Source organism: Dinoponera quadriceps, unplaced genomic scaffold (assembly GCF_001313825.1).
Source record: "Dinoponera quadriceps isolate SergipeBrazil2010 unplaced genomic scaffold, ASM131382v1 scaffold316, whole genome shotgun sequence".
In the NCBI taxonomy this organism is placed as follows: Eukaryota; Metazoa; Arthropoda; class Insecta; order Hymenoptera; family Formicidae; genus Dinoponera; species Dinoponera quadriceps.
The window spans coordinates 679,733-700,479 of record NW_014554530.1 but is presented as its reverse complement, the minus strand read 5'-3'; the positions used below and the strand labels follow the sequence as shown (position 1 = coordinate 700,479).

The 20,747-nt window shown below is 45.4% G+C and overlaps 1 protein-coding gene across 4 annotated transcripts in view; it reads left to right on the top strand.

Annotated features, from left to right (window-relative positions):
• LOC106751861 overlaps positions 1-20,747 on the top strand; it is a 253,863-nt gene that overhangs the window by 185,527 nt on the left and 47,589 nt on the right. For all 4 annotated transcript variants that reach the window (XM_014633068.1, XM_014633067.1, XM_014633066.1 and 1 more), the window contains exon 9: positions 5,487-5,558. In XM_014633068.1, the coding sequence (XP_014488554.1) occupies positions 5,487-5,558 (72 nt within the window). The remainder of the gene's footprint in view (positions 1-5,486; positions 5,559-20,747) is intronic.

The following is a 20,747-nucleotide window of genomic DNA, read 5'->3' as shown; positions in this document are numbered from 1 at the left end:
TTTATTACCCGATGTGAGCCTTTCGGTCGTAATTTATCGATAGGAAGCTCCCATCTCGCCCCGAGCGAGATTCGCGAGTCGGAGATGCCGCGACACGCAATGAAACTGCACGCCGAAGTAGAAATAGTTTCGGGCCGTGAAGGATTCGATTTAATTGGAATTTATACCGAGCGTTTAATCCGTTCAACAGGCGTACAAACTGGATTAAACGCTGTAACGCTCGGAAGTTGAGCGCGAAAAAGCAAGAACGAGAAGAAAAGAAGAAAAGAGAGAGAGAGAGAGAGAGAGAGAGAGACAGGGGAAAACAGATATCGTCGATACTTTGAAATCGGACGATGGCATCCTGATGCCCGCCGTCTCGCATTAATCAAACGATGCGTGAGGATACTTTTAATCTGAAAAAATGGGCCCCGCATGCGGTAACGAGCCACGGCTGTCGAACGCACCGCCGCATCGACGTGGGCCATTTAATTAATGTCCATCCCGCGGGGATCAATGAAAAACCAAGAGAGGGCGATGCAACGGAACTACCGAGCGAAACAAGATTAACGCTGGCCGAGCCTGGAGACTCGCTCTCGTATTTGCATATGTCGCCGTAATGGCGTTTCTATAGCCGCGCCTTTCGGACTCGCGCTTTTCTTCCCCACCGCGCGAGCGTAAAGCTTCGAATCGCCTGCTATGATTTCGGACCTCTCTGCCGAAACTCGGCGTGGATGTGACGTGAAACAAATTCGGGACGCGGACAAAAATACTCCGTTGTCGTGTCATCTTTTGTTTTCTAAAAATACGGCACCGCTTCGTGAGATTCGGCGCCTCTCATCCTCGCGGAACTTTTCTAGCCTCGTCTGGCCCGAGTCGAAATTTCGACTATATTAAACCTTTAATTCTTCAATATAGTAAGAGGTAAGATAGTAAAACAGGTTCAATTTTAATTCTAATAATATAACTCCTACTTTGACCCCGTCAATGTCTTAATTTTCCGTTTTCGCTGCTTTAACGTTAAAATAGGGTTTAACGTTAAAATGATGAAGCGTTACAATGAAATCTGTAGAACTAAAGGTCGAAAAAAGAAGTTAGAAAGTATTAATATTGTCAAAGTAGGTTTTCATTAGTCTACAAGCGGTCTAAGTAGGCGCAAACTATCCTTAACACTGAAAACTGCCGACGATTAACGTGCACCTCTCTATCGGGAGCGGTTTAAGTGAGATTTTTGAAAAATCACGCGGTGCAAACGGAGAAAATATTTATTCGTTAACTTACACATTGTGACCAAAAATCACGGTTAATCTCGGAGAATGCGCCGTTAGAAATTGAAATAACGTTTATAAGAAAGATATTACCGACCGGTCATTTTGTCCCCTTCGGTAGTTTTGGTGTTAAGAGCGTCAGAGTAGCATGAAGATTTCGACTCGGCGAGCCGCGTGGAGGACAGCGCGTTCGCAGAATCGATTATTGACACGTTACTCGCAAACGTTTGAGCAGCGTAATTCGTGTAAATATTGAAACGCGCGTGGGGGCCGAGCTTCGCGGGATTAAATCTTCACGGCTTTTATTCTCGCGGTGTGTTAATCATTGGCAGCGCGCGCGAGCCCTCTTACTCATCCGCTCGCACCTCCGCGAGGGCACGCGACGGAAATTTACTACGGAATAATACTGCTTTGCGGTAGGTCGCTGCTTTCAACTTCCAACCGCGCAAAGCGGCGGTACGTAGGTGTGTCACCTCGCGCGCAGGGCCGGAAGCCTACCGCTCGTTTCTCGCCAGCGAGCTGTACAACCTTCCGACTCGATCGCTACTGTTACGTGAGTCAAGCAGCCTCCACACCGAGGGAGGAATCCGCTCGAATTTTCAAATTCCTCGAATTCAGCCCGGTGTGTCAATCATGACGAGTTAATTGAGCGATTCGCGGCTTTTCCGTGGAGAGCGTTTACTTCAACCCTATACTGAGAAATATCCATTTAATTAACTCAAACAAGATGCTTGCTTAAACATGGGTAAACAAATGCTTCGCTTGCGAGGAGTTTGATTCTCCGAAACGAAAATGGAGAAGGTTTTGATTCGGGGAACCAAAGTTTGGCTCTATAATTTGTTCTTACTTTGACCATTGTGATGTCTTTCGTTTTTCTATTTCCGCCGTTTTTCCGCGTCAAAATCGGTTGTTTTGAATTCTCGTACGACTTCAGTAGTCGGAATATCGAAAACATTTATAGCCTCAAGGTGGCATTAAAATTAAACGTGTAGAATTAAAGGTTCAAACGAGAAGTTAATAAATAGCATCGTCAAAATGAATTTTTACTCATATGTACAAAAACATTTAGTTGTTTTATATTATACAGCACAACATTCATGTAACTATAGTATTTTTCTAATAAAAAGTCAAACGTGTGTAATATTTTCAAGTAAAATTATAATAGTTTCGATTATAATTTTTGCACGGTCCAATAATACATAAATTTTATTGTAATTTTTATTATATTTTCTCCGTAATAACTTCATATAAACTCTGTATAAACCATCCAAATAAGTACAAGTCATCCTTCAAAGTAACATCCGTCAAAACAGCATCAAAATTGACACACGAAAATGACATCTCCGTTGTTTATTGATTGATTGTTAAACGTTTATTAATCGTTCTAGGAAGTCTTCTAAGAACGTAGATAGAACAACAGTAAAGTTTTATTATCGCATGTACAAAACATCTCAATATAAGGAAAACGTTTAAACATTTTGGGGGCCTAAATATGGCGACCTTAAAGGAAATCGGAAAAAATGATTGTAAAAAAATTTCCACGGTATTTCTCCTTCGAAATCATTCAAATTGTATTCTAAATATTTCTCATACTATTAAAAGCATTATTCAGGTGTTTTCCTTACGCTGCAATATCTGTATATAAATTAAAGAATATAGATAGATAGATTAAAGAAGCTTTGAAAAATAAACTAAATATGATTTATTTGCGGTAATGGAAACGCAAAATTCGTGCGAAATACATTTCACCACACTAGCGACATGAAAAATTGAGCTCGCCGAATTTACAGCGATATCAACGTCGCATTAAGAAATACCAAGATATCGTGGAATCTCATCGATAATTGATTCCTGGTCTGCGACGTGTAGTTTCCGTTGATTTTATAACAATACGAAAGGCAAACACACGTGCATACCGAGTGCGTTAATCATGCTCGAGCGCGTTTTATCTTTTCCTTCTCTCTCTCTCTCTCGTTCTCGCGACCGTCGCGACGTCAATTCCGCGCATTATTCGCGTCCATAGTGTGGCGCGAAAGGGATATTTTTAACGTTTATACAGATACTTTATCTCATTATAATTCACCCACGCGTTCACTGCGACTGCGTTAGTTGCCGTAACGATCTCCGGCGGCCAGCGAAGGCGAACTCCTCTTCCTCATCCGCTTCCTCATCTTGTTTTGTTCTCCGTGTTCGCTCGCATCCTCCTCTCGCCTGCGCGTTTTTACACGCTCTTTGGATTACATTTCTGCCATACTTCTCATCTGCTATTTTCTCGCCGCGCGAATGCACCCACTTGTTCCTCGAACAGTCAGGTCGTCCTTTACGCGTATTAAAATGCGCGTCTGATGAGACGCGAGCACTCTAGACACAATTTTCAATAATAATTGTAATAAATCTTTATTTACGGGACAACTCTTTGGTACGCAATAAACAGATAGTAAAAAAGAAGCATAAATAATAAGGGAGTTATATTAATATACAGTATATGAATGCGCCAGAATAGGAGTGAGATGAAGAATAAAATAAATGCGAAATAAGTAAATAGAAGGGATAAAATAAATCGAAAATAAAGAAATATGAAAATAAAGTGTAAAATGTAAGCAGGGCTCATAAGTTCGCACGCATAATGGCACTTGAAGGCGGATGACGTTCCATGAAAGAAATCTACTGAAGTTGAATACGTAATGTCAGCAGCCATGCACGATCCGCTCGCTTTGATTCACTCCACTATTCACTGGTTTACAGTGAGCGGTTCGTTCCTTCGCCGAGACTTTTCCCTTTCTTTCCGCCTCGAGAGGAAAACTGTCGCGGAACAATTTCGCGCGATCGACAAAATCATCGTCCTTATATTACACGTGTGTCCGAGAGGCGGGACAAACGCGGTAGAAAGGCGGGCATCCTAAGCATCCTTTTCATGCGACCTGGGATCTGAACGCAATTGGTAGGCACTTAGGAGCGAGACAGTTCATTTGCATGTCTATAAGTGGCATACGTGAATACATATATGAATACATACATGAACGCATGGCTACTTACGTAAATTCGTGTCGTCGACCTCGCGTGACTTCCCGTAGCTCAGTTTCATCGTTTTTTCCCCTTGAACGAGCGTCACAATGATGTCGTCGTCGTCGCGTTACATCTAACTTCGAAGCGCGCTTGCGAAACGACCGAATCCGCAAAATGTCGGGATTGCAGAATCGTTGCTTCTACCAGTTGCGTGTGAGAGCACGCAAACATGTCTCACCGACATTCGAATATCCAAATCTCCAAGCTTAGGCTGTGTCTGATCTAAAATTCAGACTGTACGTATGTAAGTACCACACATATTTGAGCATCTCAGGTACGACTATTTGAGCATCTCAGGTAGGACTATTACATCTGACAATTTCGAATATTCGAAGTTTCAAAAATAATTCCAAGGTTCGAAGCTTCTTTCGAAAATTCGAAGTTAACTTCGAGCCTCCGAATCTCCGAGGTTGTCAAAGGTAGCAGCCTTAGTTCCCGGCATTTAGATTGTCCGAGAGCTCGGATTTTTCGGCCCTCAAATTGAGAAAAAGCAGAAACAGCCGAGAGGCTACGTCGAACGTAGGGCGCAGCCCGTAAATTCGACACGTGAAATACGAGCGTTGCGCGCTGTTAGCGCGACTAATAGCGTTCTAAGAGTCGTTGATTAATCGAAGAGCGAACTAAAAGATGCATCGATGCAACTACCGGCGCTGCCGCGCGCGCCGCGGGTGAGATACTCCGGCACGGAGGCGGAAAATAAAGACATCGGCCGCTCATTCGCGAGGACTACCCGCTGCTAAGGGAATCGATAAATCCGCCGCGGCGATATCGATACTGATGGCTACCCGCGTTTTATCGCCCGGCGGATACGCGATCGCCCGGCGCTCTCGATTATGAATTCCCCGTCTCCTCCTCGTCTCTCAGCGGGGCCACTGACTTTCCGGGAGACGCCTCCCTCCCCCTCTACATCCGGAGATTTTTCTGCGATGAATCTCGCGCGTTTGCCGCGTTTCTCCTTTCCAGTACAATTTCGTGAATTGTTTCTCGCAAATGTTTCGATTGCACGTCGACAGATCGGCGAAACTATCTGGTCACGATGGAGAGATCTTTTATCCTCCGAATATTGTTTTCACTTTGAAATTATAAATGCTAATTTATAGTTTCGCCAGTTTGTCATTTTTCCTCAATTTTCTCGCGATTGTAATGCTAATTCGTGGTTTGGTAATTTTACAGAAATCGAGGCGCAAGAGGCATGCAAATGGCTGAGAGCCGCCGGCTTCCCGCAGTACGCGCAGATGTACGAAGGTGGGTGATCTTTACGATAAGCGTCTCAGGAGTAATAAGCAATTATGAGGCGCGTTATTCAAGACCCCGTTGATCCGGCGAAAATCCCTTCAAATTGCCCCGAGATTGGCGCACTGAATATCGTTAGCCGCGAATTGAAAAGGACTAATTTAAGATGAAATCTAAATCAGTCCGGACGCTCGAGGACTTGGATATCCTGCGAGCAGATAATGGGGATTAAACGGGGCGGGATGACCTTTTGTTATTCTCGGAATTCCTAATTTACTTTCTCGCGAGAGGAAAATAAACTTTCGATCTCTCGGAAAGCTCGGAGTTATGTCGTTTAATGTCAGCCAGTAATAATGATGTCGTCGTTGTCGTCGTCGCGTATAAATTCCGGTCAACGTTGTCCCAATTAGGCGATACCATCGTCGGTCAAATTTTCATAATATTTTCCAAACACGTTTTTAGCACACGTGTTCTGCTTCACGTGGGTGTCTTATTTTTGTCTCACGCGGCGTAACGCGCAGATGTCGCGTTCTCAAGAAGGGATAAGCGGGGAAAGTAGCGTCGCCTTTCAGGATCTTTTTCAGAAAGGGTTGTTTATCGTCGAAAAGCCAGAGGGCCGTGAAACGAGCTTGACGGGCGACAGCGGTGCTCAATTGAAAGTTCGCGACAACGTCGCTGAAGACAAAGCGAATAATATTTCGTTGGTCCATCAGAGTATTTTCTGCAGGCATCCTTTTAAACGTTAGCTCCATATTGATGGAAATCCTATCTGCACGTCTATAAAGTTAAGAAACAATTGACACTCCGGAACTGAGATACCCGTGACTCGAGATGACACTTTTTACACGTGTGTCTACGGGTTAACGTTTTTTAACCTCTAATTTTAATTTTTTCCAAATCACATTTGATATTTTAAACGGTTACTCGCGAAGCGAGCACGCGGTTTCTCTCGGCGCATCGACGGCAGCTTAGCGGCGAGACGCTGCGGAAGGCGGGAACAGTAACGAGCGACACGTAGGCAGACGCGGATCGGTCGCGCGCTCGCTCGAGAGAGTAAATTATTAAGAGGGCAGCTTGATGCGCCCGGACATGTTAATACGGCTCATAATGTGGGCTCTTTGTCGCGCGGCGCCGGTGCCAACAATGCGTTCGTTATTGCGGTACCGTTGCATTGTTGCAGCCGCATTTGCGCCGCGGATGCAGTCTTACCACGCCATTAGCGAGCCATTGTTTCACGCTCCTCGCAGGAGGATATACGCGAAGGACTCGCGCGACGCCTCGGACCGATCAGGCCAGTCGTGTTCCTTCCTTTCCGAAGCGTCGCTTCAGGCTCGATCCTTTCTGTTAGCTTCGTAAAACGGCTTCGAAATAACACCAAGGGGGGACCACCAAAGCCGACCTGCCATTTTGTTTTTCGGCTTTGAAGTTTTGTCGAATGTGTAAAATGCAAATTTATGCGCGCGGATGCAAACCGGGAACTCATTTCTATCAAAATATATGATCGTTTTGTGAAAATTATTACGCATTTCCTTGGAAATAACTATCATTTAAGATCATAAAACTTGACGAAAGGTCTGTAAGAGCAAATAAACAATTGCGAGAAATTATCTTGCAGAAGCAAAAAACGTTCTGAAGCGTTTCGATCGTCGACTTACGATTTTCTTCAGCGAAGCGCAATATAATTATGATGAAAGATCGAAGGACGCTAATAACACAACCGAACGCGAACAGAAACTGCCCCAACTACGTTCATATACTGTTCGATAGATTTGAGCAGCTTTACCGAGAAACATGGGTAATGTCGGCTTACCGTACCTATGTCAATTTTGGTGCTTTCCTCCACAGTATCGGCGGTCGAAATGCAAGAAATTTCATTCCCGCGACTCCACCACGGACCACCCAGTGCTTTAACGTTCGTCGTCCAGGGAGAATCGCAAAAGCGTGAAACATTACACCTTACTCCGAAGTCCTTCTCCTGTCGCGCTTGTACGCCGTGATTAATCACGAGGGCTCCGCAAAGATAAACGCGTGTAACGCCTCACTTTGTGAGCCGCCGACGGAAAATTGTGGGCAAAAATTTCATTCATCAGGTCGCGCTTTGCGCTTCACCTGCACCCCGGGCCGAGTAAAATATCCGAGGTTTAACGATTTCATTCCGCCGGGGGATGGATATCCCCCGGTGACATAAATCTCGTCTTACATTGTGGCGTCTGGCCGGGAGGTGGTTAGATCCGCGTGGTAGATGTAAATCAGCGCGGCTAGGCCAAGTGAAAAATCACGAGGGACATTAATCACCGTCCGCGGCGGCGTCCGGGTGAATATTATTCCCGCGTTAGCTCTTGAAATTGAAGAAAGACCTGGAATTACTCGCCGCGCCAAGGACGTTAATGACTGCTGAACACGAGGTATTAGTCCTTTCCCTATGTACACCCGGCTTAATGCCTTCGCGCGCGCGCACGATACGTTCTCTCTCTCTCTTTCTCTCTCTCAGCCAGGTCCGAGTAACTTCGTTTTACCTGGCATGATACGTGGCAATGTGTGTGCGCGCCGGAGAAGAAGAATACCGCGAAGCCTCGCGCCAGATTTACGGGGCGCGCGGACCCCGGTGAAGTTATTTCTACGGTAAACTTTTTCTCAGTCCGTTTGGGGTTCATTAGCGCGTCGATAATCGAGCTCGGCCGAAACAGCGTCTGGTTTCACGATACAATTTTTGCGCAACATTCGCTCTTTCTGGGAATGCCCGGTGAAATCGGGAAGCGAGAAGGAACGAAAGAATCGGAGATCGTCCTGTCAATTAAAAATTTCACGAGTTAATTAAAAGTTTCGTATCTTATAGACGTATCGAACTTTCTCTCCTTATCAGTACAGTTGTTTGTTAACGTGGGTTTAATCAACAAGTTTGACATTTTGTGTGTGTGCGTGTGATTATGATTATTATGTAGATTGCACGTTAAAACATCACGTAATATTATTAACGCATCAATTCTGGTTATCCCGATTTCGCTGATCGGGAGTGTAGGAAAATTAGATAACAGCTTATTCAACTTGTATCGCTACACCGTAAAAGTGTCCACGGGAATTTTGTGTTACTTTAACACGGGGCGTTAGAAAGTAGGCAAATATGTGAAATGTTAAATTAACCGCATTCACCTTGTCAACAAGTATTAATTTAACGTCATATTTGTGTACTGTTAACACATTCTCCGTTGTGTGTAATGCGAAACTTCAGTGGAGCCTTTCTAACACCAAATTTTTATTACGTAATAGCTCTGAAGTGTTCGCAACGCGTGAAGACTGAGCGGAAGACGCGGTTTAACGAAATCGCGGTGTATTATTTAAGCGCGACTAGTGGCCAGATTTTTCGACTCGCTAATAACTCGGCGTTACGCGTAACTGCAATTTGCAAGTTTAATAAGTTACCTCCATTATAACTGTAAATTTATGTGCCTCCGGTCACGCTATCGAGAAGTACGCGGGAGAGCAAGATATGCGCGCGCGAGCAAACGCGGGAAATAAAATTTTCCATTTGACGACACGTCGGCGTATCGTGAGTCCCCGGACTTCGGACTGGAACAGCACGATTGGGACGATCCCTTTTATTTTCCTATCTTGAAATAACACGACGATCGTACAAAGCGCCGTTTTCAAAAGTTCTCACTTTCCATGCTAACCGTTCTCAGGGGAAGCGCGTCACTAGGACTGTCATTCCTTTGAAAAGCCGCGAACGCCGGAAAAACTCGACCGGAAAAAACCCGGGAGCTTCTCCCTCCGCTGTAATGTAATATCGAGCGGGTAACCGGGATAGACGTGTTAATAAGTTAATTCGCAACGTTGAGTTCCATATGATATTGCTCGATTTTGTACGTCGGAAAAAGTCTGACGATAGTTAACAAATTCATGTGCCAAATGGCTGAGCGTTTCAGTGCGATATTTGGTAATAGTGATTAACTGCTTGATAATAATTATAAAATAGTATAACACAAAATTGTCATTAAATCGAAGCATTTTTTTTTTCGAACGAAATTATCGAGTAAAAATATTACATAAATAATAATAATTATGCCAAATAGTTTCTCACTTTTACTCAGGTATTTGGTAACTATTACTGAATAATCTTGATAATAACATCACGTAAGAGGACTAAAGAGAATGTATCGGATCGAGAGCTCAAAATAACTTAGGACACAGCCACCTGGCGAGCGGGGGTGGTCCCGGTTCGATTCCCGACCCAGCCACCGTGAACTCGTTTTTCTTTCCAATTTTTACACAGCCTAAACAGTGAGAAGGGGACTTTCCAGAGTTCTCGAGGCGTTTCAAAATCGCAACAATTTAAATTCAGCGTTAACGTCGCCCAAATATTATGACGAATCTTTTGCACATTTATATATTCTCTTTTAACTATTGCTGAATAAAATAGTTTTATTTAACAAATCGTTTGGTAATACGTACTACATAAACTGGTGACAGATATCAAGTTTTGGCGACAAATATCAAGCCTTGCTGAGATCGCTTGTTCACATTCACTGTATCATTTGGTTATATTCATCTTACATTTTTAATTGAAACTATTTCACCAAATTATTTGGCGAAATTTGGTAACTATGAGCTTGGCAGTTATTATGAAATATTTCTTTCAATATTCATTTATTTAAACGCCGCTCGATAGATCTTTTTATATAACGAGGAGATCTTCTTTATATTTCTCTTTGCGATCGAATGAAAATCACTTTGTCGAATGTTACTGTTCGAATGTCCTGTCGTGTAACGTTTATCAGTCGCTAATTAGCGAACACGCGGATTAACGTCCGTCACGAGGAGATTATTGAGTCGCGGCCTTCCCGTTTCCATTATATTAGCCAACTCAAAGGGAAGGAGGGGACGTTCCGCCTCATGGTGGCGATGACTAAATGCAAACGGACTGACTGCGCGTATGTATTCCGCAACGGCCCCGTAAGCCGCTTGCGACGCGGCGGTGTCCAACGTCGCGTAAAACCCGGCGGGAAAATTTTATAGATACGCGCCGCGTCGACGCCTCGACTTTTCACCGCTGTTCAACCGACGACCGTCCATAAGTGCTGATCCTGCTCGCAGCTGGAATTTAATCCTGTCACACGGTGTCTATACGCAGCTTGTAAAGTCCGAGTACAAAATAGTTTATCTGGACTTTATCTAAAACATTAATAGAAGCTTCAATCCTTCCGTGGAGATTATATATTAATTTACCGCGCGCGTATATATAAATTCGTTTCTCTTTTGTGTAGACATGTTTTTATTTGTAAATATGCTTAAAACATACAATACATATATATAGTCGCTACAAACTACACGGAGAAAAATAATTTTGTTGCTGTAGCGAAACCATCGTTGCTACTGCATGTTCGTTGCGACAATGACAAAGTTTAGATGACATAACTAAATTAACGAATTATTATTACATTAATATATATTATTCGTATTAGAGCGGAAACAATTTTGTTGCCAGGATAGAAAATATTTTGCCGAGTGAATTTGTCTGTAGGATATATTAATTTGCTGTTAGAACAAAATATTTTTAAATTTTTAAATATTTAAAAATTTTCTTGTATTTACTAATTTGTTCTCACCGTCAAATAATTTGTAGATTCAGCGAAATAATTCCAGCGAATGGCAATTAATATCTGCTGTGCTAGCAAATGATTTTTTTCTGTATAAATAAATAAATAAATAAATATATATATATATATATATATAAAATCTTAATAGATAAATCCTTTCAGGCTGGTTTGTACTTTTATATTGCTCCGTACTCTGGCAAAATGTTCCGTCGATGTAATAGAACAGCGGTATCGATAGTAGGAGTATTTACGACGTTGTTTTGCAAGCAAACGTTACAGGCACGTATGAGCCGGTAGCTTTGGTAATTATTCAAACGTGTTACACACGCGGGCAACGCTCGGCAGCCCGTCGAAAAAAACAGCGAAAATTATGTGTTTAGAAAGTAATCGTCGATCAACTCGTTTTCAGCGTTCGTAGCTGGTTCCGCGCGAAGAAGCTGCTTCGGTTTCAGCGTTTCTTGAAACTCACACGTCGCGAGAGAATTTTATTTCGCGTCATTCGGGACGACCGCGTCGGCATAAATCGGCAGTAAAAGTTTCGCGAAAAAAAGAGCGATTTTATATCGCGAGACGTTTATTCGTCACGCGGACAGAAGACATGCTATTTATTTTAGAAGTGGTTCTACAGAAATCCGCTCGCAAAGCCGCCGTCTGGGATTCTCGGAAGAGAAAGCTCAAAGGAAAAACTTCCGAACATTCGACAATTTTATTAACTTTTTGTGCGACGAGTATACAGTTTCTTCCACAAAATATTTTGTTTTTTCACGGAACAGATGACACGCTGCAATATTGCGTCAGATTTTTCAATAATATCGCAGGGAATAATATCTAACGAATATGTTGTGAAAATGCGCGAAAATTTTTACTATGCGCAGTGAAAATTTTTATATTAAAAACGGTCTGCCGAAATTTTATTTTACTTTAACACAGGGAACATGTTAAAAGATACGCAAACATGAGTAAAAAAATACACAAATATAACGTTAAATTAACACACCCACCTTGTCGACATATGTTGAGTTTAGTTTGACAACTGTCATTATTTACTTTTTAATCTCGCACGACTGCAATTGTCAATACTCACGGTAAAAAGATTTGCGATGAAAACGGCCCCCTTCGGAATTACTTTAATACGGGGAATATGTCGGAAACAACGATGATTATCGAACGAAAAAAAGAAAAAAGAAATTCATCCCACTCACGTCTCGATCGATTCGTCAAGATTTCGCTCGGCCTCGCGGCGCGCTCGTGTTTCACACACGTTCGAGCACATTGCAGCCTCTCTCGCGTGTCCGCGCGCAAATGGAGCGACACCGCACACGGGTGGAAATTTCGCACAGAAGCCGCGCGCGGCGTGAGAGAGTTTACGGAACGATCCACTTTGGGCGGGCGTTAGGCGCGGCGACAGCACGCACTCGGTCGTTAACGGGGGTGTCCCTTGGAAAAATCGACTCGTATATCCTCGAGAGCCGCGTTTCGCGTCAACCGCGACAGCGGTGAGCGTATAAATCGATCGTTACCGTTCAATCCGCGGACATGCCACCGGAGTCGGCGCGCGGCATCGCGCCAACGATGGGCGCGCTGGTGTCAGGTGGTCGTCGTTTCATTCGCCGGCCGAATTTATCGCTGCGAACGAGATCTCCCTCTCCGTCCTTTCTTTCGCGCAGCGTGCCAAAATAATTTCAATCGAGCGGACTAAAATTACACGTCGCGGCAGTCACGATTCACGAAATCGCACAGGGTGTCGGAAGCACGTGCTGCTCTTTCTGCTCTTCCCGAGCCGGCTTGGCGCATCGCCAGACACGGGGACGTTCCTCCTTGCCTCTTTGTCCTTTCCTCGCACCGCCTTTCCGTTTTTCTTTTCTCTCTCTCTCTCCTCTCCTTCCCCCAGAAGTGTCGCTGTCCACAACGGTGGAAACATAATCGCGCCGGGCTCTGGGGCAAGACGGACGATTCGTCGTCTCTTCCCCAGAATCCGTCGCAGCTGCGCGGAATACAGTGATCCTCTTGAGAGGATCGCGGCTTAATTAACCGTTTGAACGGCGCGGATAGAGCGTTTCGGGGAATCATCGGGGCGATCCGCTTGTCGTTTTTTCCTGAGGCTAATTGCGCGCCGAATCGAGGAAAAGACCGGCTATCCGGAGCGGGACGGAGAGAGGATTAACATTTCCCCGTGGTTTTTCCGGCACGCCAGACGATCTTCGGGGAATTCCCCGTTCCGCGATTCCGCGCCGAGTCGGGCTCGCGCGCGCCCGTTACAAACGGAATTAATGAGCATTTAATACTATCGCGTGTGAGTAATGATAATATCTCTCGAATTGTCGAATTAATGACCGTGAATGCGCCGCGGGATGGGATATTTCCGAAGGACGCCGGCCATAAATAGTTTGCTCAACGTTTCGTTTTATAGTAATTCACTTAGCCGGCGAACTTTTTCGATGCGCCGCGCGCGCGTTCACGTTACCAATTAAGGATAGCATGAAATATTAACTCTCCTCAAGCTAGCGCCGAGAGGAGCATTTATATATCTGCGAAACGCCGCGCGAAGGCTGATTGCTATGCACGGCTGATCTTCGGCTTGGCTCCTCTCCTCTCGGCGCTCCTCCTCGAGCGGGGTGCAAGCCCGCTCGGAAGGTCGCGACGAATCGTTCCCATAAGGCCTTGGAGAACGTGACATCGGCACTGGAAATAGTGGCCCCGGAGAAACGACGGCTGTTTACGAGGATCCAGCCAGCTGTGGGAATATCGGACGAAACTGGAGCGACAGGTAGCGATAGCTTCGAACACGGGTGAAATTGCGAGCAGGCCGCTTCGCGTACCTCGAGACCTCGAATTTCCTTCCACCGTGCTCCTACGGAAGATTCCGTTAACGCAACACCCTATCCTTTAGGCACGGTGGCATCGAGAAGCTTCCATCGTGTCCGAATATTCGCCCGTCATCAGTGTTGATTATTCGATGAATCGGCAACGATATTCCGAAGCAACGGTTATGATTAGCAAAGTTATTATTACTGGCACTATAGTGACACTTATTAGAAAACTGGCCCTCCTCGCTATAATTCTTTCACTATGATGATCGTAGTTACAAAACACGAAATATTTTTCTCTCAGTGAAACGATCAACGAGATCGGCAGGTAGAAACATGTCGACGATTAGTGCGCGATTCGTAATCGTGTTTATCAAATTGCTTCACATATATACGAACGTCTCGCTCGAAAGAGAATATCTTTTCGTCCGTCTGTGTGTGTAAGTCGCATTGCTTCTTGACAAATAACACATCCTGATAGTCTGATTCCCATCGCGCCTGATCGCGACCATCTCGGATCTCGCTGGTCCGAGTCTGTTTGTTTAACAGGTGCCGAAGGACCCGTACGTTTGCCGGAAATAAAGTCTGCAGACGCCCACGTTGCAATAATAATAATCGCGCAAGCGGAAATACGCTGTGAGAGTGTTCGACGAGGTGAAACCTTCACCCAGTTTCCCAGTGTGTGTCTTTAGCACAAAATTGCGAGCAGATCGAAGGAACTAGGACGCCTAGTTACGTCCGCATAACACACACACACACACACACACAATACAGCTTCGTTTAAAATCATCTTTTCACCGATCTAGTCTTTCTCCTTTCTCTCCGCTTTCGTGTTCGTCCTGTTACGGTCCCTGTTATTATTACGGTCAGCACGGAAGTTGCATCCTCACTGTACGGAAATATTCAACGAGTGACGTAAGAAGATTCTTAACGGAGAAGATATTTATAACGAAGAGAGTAGGTACGCGCGGATAAAAATAATTCACCGTCTTTTCTCCCGACGTTTTTATTAGTCGTCGTCAAGGAAGCGGGGGGTAGAAGAAGGGGGAGGGGAAGAGAGGATATGAAAAGAGAGTTCGCATGATTTGACGGCGCGCGTGTATTTTTCCAGATCGCGATTTCTCAAAATAAAGACTTGAAGACGTGCCCGTGCGCGTACGTCCTATTTATCCTATTTATATAGGAGGAAAAACGTCCGAAACGTTGACGTTCATATAAAAATAAAGGGAATTCGGGAAAAATGGCCCGCTAAAATTACGATAAGCGGACTCGCGTTGCACACTGAGGGAAGGATTTGGTAATAAATATTAATAAGTATTAAAATTTCGCGAACATTTACCGACCAAATATTATTCACTACTGCAACGAAATAATTTAGTTACGTACACTAAATATACAATACACGTGGAATTGCAGTACTGTATATACAGTATACGGAACTAAATTATTTCGTATCAATAATCAAATATTTGTTCGGCGAATATTCACCAAATTTCAATACTTACTACTAAATCTTTTCCTCAGGTTCGTCGAGCGCAATCAATTCTACCGATTATCCTGAAGACTTCTCGAATTTGCTCGACGCCACGAAATTATCACGAGATTAGCGACCACGTGGACCGTGTATCATCGATATCCTTCCCCCCTCCCCCGCGATTTCGATACGATCGGTCCTTTTTTTCGCAAGATCGCCGGCTGATTTTCAAACGGGAGAGGGAATGGACCCGCTCACGGCTTCATGCGAGAACCTTATCGCTCGTTCCAGCCGGCGAGCGATGTCTACGTGACTCGCGTGAACCGCGAGGACGATCGATCACGCTCCGTCCTGCTCTTCGATTCGATACATCGCCGTCCGCTTGTTTGGAGACGCGCGTCCGCCCTCGTCGCGTCTAATCGCGAGCGCCGCCGACTTTTTATCGCTTGCGGACATCCAGCAGATGCTGATAAAAGATATCCGACTGGTCCGTCACGGTGGCACGCAGCGTGCTCCGCGCACAGACAATTAGTCAAACGATCGTTCGTTCGTACGTTCGTTCGATCGATCGATCGGTCGGTCGGTCGTTCGCATGGTTCGTCCGTTCGTGATACGACGTCTTGATAAGCGGCGCGCTCGCTGCGCGCGTTATGACATCGGCGTTATTTTGTTATGTAATATCGGAATGCCGCTCGTACCTGTCGATATCATGCATCTTCCGTCGGTGACAAGTGCGCGATAAAATGTACCCGTCGGGGAACCGTGATCTTTCGTTGAAACAGAATGAGGACGAGTCGCCAAAATCGTACTACTTAAAATATTTTTATAATATATATTTATATATTAAATATGGATATATATATATATATATATATTTTTTTTTATCACTGGATCGCATTTATATTCAATAATTGCAGAAAAAATGAAATGAGGTATGATTTAGGCAACTGTTCCTTTGTATATCTGAGTCGAAATTTTGGTTCTACAATAATATTGGGTCCAAGCAGCCAAGTAACGGTCCGTAAGTACGAATTTGCATGTGCTATTTGCAGGATTAATATAAAATGATAATTTCGACTCGAGTTGTTTCAATCTGCGCGTTCTCAAGCTCCCTTACGTGTCGTGAATTTACCGTTATCTCCCTTTCTTTCGTCGAGGAATAAAAGATCTCGTTATCACGTCGATGAAACTGAACTCTCGGAGAATTACGGCGGATAGGTTTACATCTGACATTTACGCATCAATTTATGACATTTGCACGTTTCCCGTAATGCTGTCGCGTGTAGGTATCGCGTGGTGGTAAATGTCAGTTGTAATCGTACCGTCAACTTTTAAAGAAAAATAATTCCGTGTTCGCATAATAGCTCTCGGTTCGATTGGAATTAAATGTTACTTATATCATTTGACACATCTCAGAACGGGAACGGCTTTATCTGAAATTTTCACAAACACAGAGTTAACATACAATACATTCAGGACTGCATGTTTCTTCCACACACTCGTCGCTGTACGACATGCCGAAGTGACATATGTTTAGAATACCTCGATTGATTCCGTTACATTACCACTCGCATACGGGGGGGGATCGTCGCCACATTTATGCGGTTATCGTCGCATTACATTGCATCCCTCCGCTCGTGCTCTTTTCGCACATCGAATTCCTTCCCCGGCGATTTATATCTCCCCCTCTCGCGCTATTATTATCGTATATTAATTACCATCACGAAGTACACCGCGATTCGTGCTGTTCGATAAATAAAGCGAGAGTTAATTTAATAAGGCGAGCGCTTAATAATCCGTCGCGGGCAATACGGACGGTCCATCAGGACGCGCGCGCCTCCGCCGTCGCATTCGTGGCGCAGCGCGAGACGTGGAACGTGCAGCGAGCGGACGATGTATACCACCAATCGGTCGGCAGTCGTTACAACTGGTCCGTAATGACAAACGATGTCGTTACGTCTATCTGATTACGGCGCGAGGCATAAAGAATCGCTGCCCGGACTGAAAAGCACCCGAGCGAGAGGGGGAGGGGGGGCCCTCAATGAGCGGAGCGATTACGAGAACGAATCGTGCTAGTCGGCCATGAGGGGTCTGCCTTCTGCCGCCGCCGATACGGCGCGCGTCCGTTACGTCCTGACGTAAATAAATTCGACCGTGATTTACCAGCGTGTACCGGCGAGACCATTCCCGATGACTGAAGTATACGAGGTTATCGTGACTGCAACGCGTTAAGTCTGTTGTCAGTCGAGTCGTTGCGCGCGCCTCGCGTTATGCGCGCGCCCCGCACAATGGCGCGGAGGTGGAGAAAAAAAGCGAAAATCTTCAGAATAATATTTAACGCTTCTCGACGGCTATTTTGGGACACCCAACGAATGGTGGTATCTTGTTGGTAAAAATGTGTACTTATTCGTTTGATTTTTAAGGTAGGAAAACCTCAAATCGTAGACAGACCTTTATACTGGATTATCTAATGTTTGTTCAAACGAAATACGTCTCGTGTACGTTCAAATGTGTACACGGAAGAAAAGAATATTCTTGTTTTGAGAGAATCTGTATTCCCAACGCGCACGTGTTGAAATGAGATCATGTAGCTTTGGATAGATAAAACTTGCTTACACGAAGAAATTCCATATATAGTTCCATTAAAGATATAATATTCTCGTTATTTGAGAATAATTTTCTTGAATTGAGAGTAAAGAATATTGGACGAAAAAGAACGATATCTTCAAGAAAATGGACTATTTCGGTGCTTGTCGCCGTTTGACGGGCGATGTTTGTTACAATTTTCACGGCTCAGATCGTTGAGAATTTGTTTTTTGTATTCTAGTTGCTCTCGTATAGACACTAAACATTTTTACGAAGGTGTGCGTACCAGAAGTTTGTTTATAATTTAAACTTTTATAAACGCGCGAGCTAATCTCGACGATCGACAATAGCGCGCGGGACGGTCTTGAAAACGGGTTGAGCCGGGAGGCGATCAGTTTTCACGGTTTACTCGCGCTTCCAAATACGAGCCTGCGATAAAATTCTCGCAATCGCGCGGGAATAAACGATCGTGTCGATGAAACGAATAACATTCAGGATTGATTGCGTAATGCACTCTCGCGCAGGAACCGCGGTATCTCGCGGAGTTGCTTCCTAAATTACAGCCGACAAGACTGCGGCTTCGAGTTTGGATTCGTCGAGTAAACGGCGAATTCGCCGGCAATTCCCGCGCGACAATGTTCCACGCTGGATCTCATCCGATTAATCCGGCGAAGTGCGCGCTCGAAAGCGCAGCAAGCAAGAATTATGCGACCGAGCGGGCTTCCGGACGAGCGCGANGGGGGGGGGGGGGGGGGCGAGATTTCATCGGATCGAACGCGAATATCGCGTTTCTATTTCGGTGGTTCGCTCGACCGAGCGGGCCAGCATCTGCTCCTCGTTTCTTCGGCATCTCCGACCGATGCGGTACGTATAAATGTTCCGCGACTTCTTTCGCTTCTCGAACACACCCGGAAATATGAGAGAGCGCGGTAATATAATCGCGCTGGCGGCTGGCGCGATTTAATTCGGACCGGGTGAACTGGGTTACCGCGTTGCCGTTCCGTTAGCGGCGATTCCGCGAAATAGCGCGTTATTTTACGATGTCGTTGCTTCGACAAACATCAAAGCACCCGGACTTTCTCGGCCGGGTCGCGCCACCGCGCCCGTATAAATCAGGAGCCTCGCGAGCCTCGTCGCGAGAGGGTGGAAGCCCCGACGGATTTATGCGCGCGACGCGCGCCGCTGATGTGCCGTGAGCCGCGTAATGATCCCGTCATCGCGCACGTAATGTTATAAATCGCTCCTCTTTTTTACGGCGATGCGTCTGTGAAAAAAGACGACGATAGTGTGAGAGAGAGAGAGAGAGAGAGAGAGAGAGAGAATGAGAGTTGACCTACTTCAACTAACTCGAGTCGAAATTTGGATGTACTTTGGCGTTTTTAAGATAGTTTGCGTTTAATTAGATGACCTATAAATGAATAAAAATGAATAAAAATTATAAATTAATTAAAGACCGTCTTCGACGATAATTTTAATTTTAGCCCCTTGCACTCGAGGGCTCCGGAGCGGAGCCATTTAAAATTCATCCTCAAACTCGAGGGCTCCGCTATGGAGACAATGCAAATAACTTTCAGTTCATAACATAAGGACAAAGACAAATCGTAAAAACTATTGTGTATAGGATATTCCGCTTTTGCTATTTGCATTTGAGTTTGAACCCCTATTTTCATAATAACACGTTCTCTTCACGACGGAATTAACGAGACTATCTGAAGGAGGACGAGCGAGCGGCGTCGCGGCGCGCTACAAAGCGCATCTTGAAGAGCTGCTGATATCGCGACGCGATTTCCTCCACTCCATTCACCCGAGGCGAAGATCTCGCTTTCTTTTCGGCGCGAACGCCACAAGTTCTCGGACCCGGTTCGAGTTCCGAGTCAGCGCCGGCGCAGCAAAATTCGCCGGTGCGCATAATCGCCGCTTCCCACGGTGCGTGCGCGGCATCGCCGATTAAGCCGTCTCCGGCGAACGCGGGATCGCTTGATCGTTCGCGAATAATTTCTTCAGGTTACTCCCAACCTGTCCCACACACGCTTTCCTCTCCCCCGGCTCTACGTCGTCTACTTCGTCTCCACGCGCTTCCCCTGCGCGCGCTCCTTTTTGCTCGCACGCGCCGCGTCGCCCGCGTCGGCGACAAAGTAATCTCTCGCCCGGGATAAATTATTCGACGCCCGGCGAAAATGTAAATTCGCCCCGGTGGGCGAGGGCGGCGATTTATACGCGACCGGGCGGGATACTTTGCTGGCACTTAAGTGCCAGCCAATCCCTTTTTCGCCCGACGCGCGCGCGCGCTAATTTATGCGGCTGCATTTCGCGGCACTCGTAGACGCGCCGTCTCTCGCGAACGCTGATTCTACTTGTCGCGATTCGCTCGTGGGAGAAAGCCGGAAAAGTCTTCAGCCAGTCGAATTCTCAGCCTCCGCGACGACGGATGGGAGCGTTTTTCGCGTTTCCCATATTTGCTCATCCCGATTGATCGCGCCTTTTTCTCGAAAGTGCTAGTAAAAGCTCATGGGCTCGTAACAAAGGCACGAACGAGAGCTCGGGACCATATTTTATTGCGCCTTTAAAATTTTCCGCAAAGTCGAAGATCGTCATTTAGCGTAGACGGACGTGAGAGCTCGTCGCACGAAGTTTGGAAGTTACATCGTCCTTTCGCCGATTTCATAAAGAGACGAGTAGATGGGGAGTCGATTTCAAGATCAAAGAGGATGAAGTTTTTTTGCTTTCTCCCCCCCCCCCC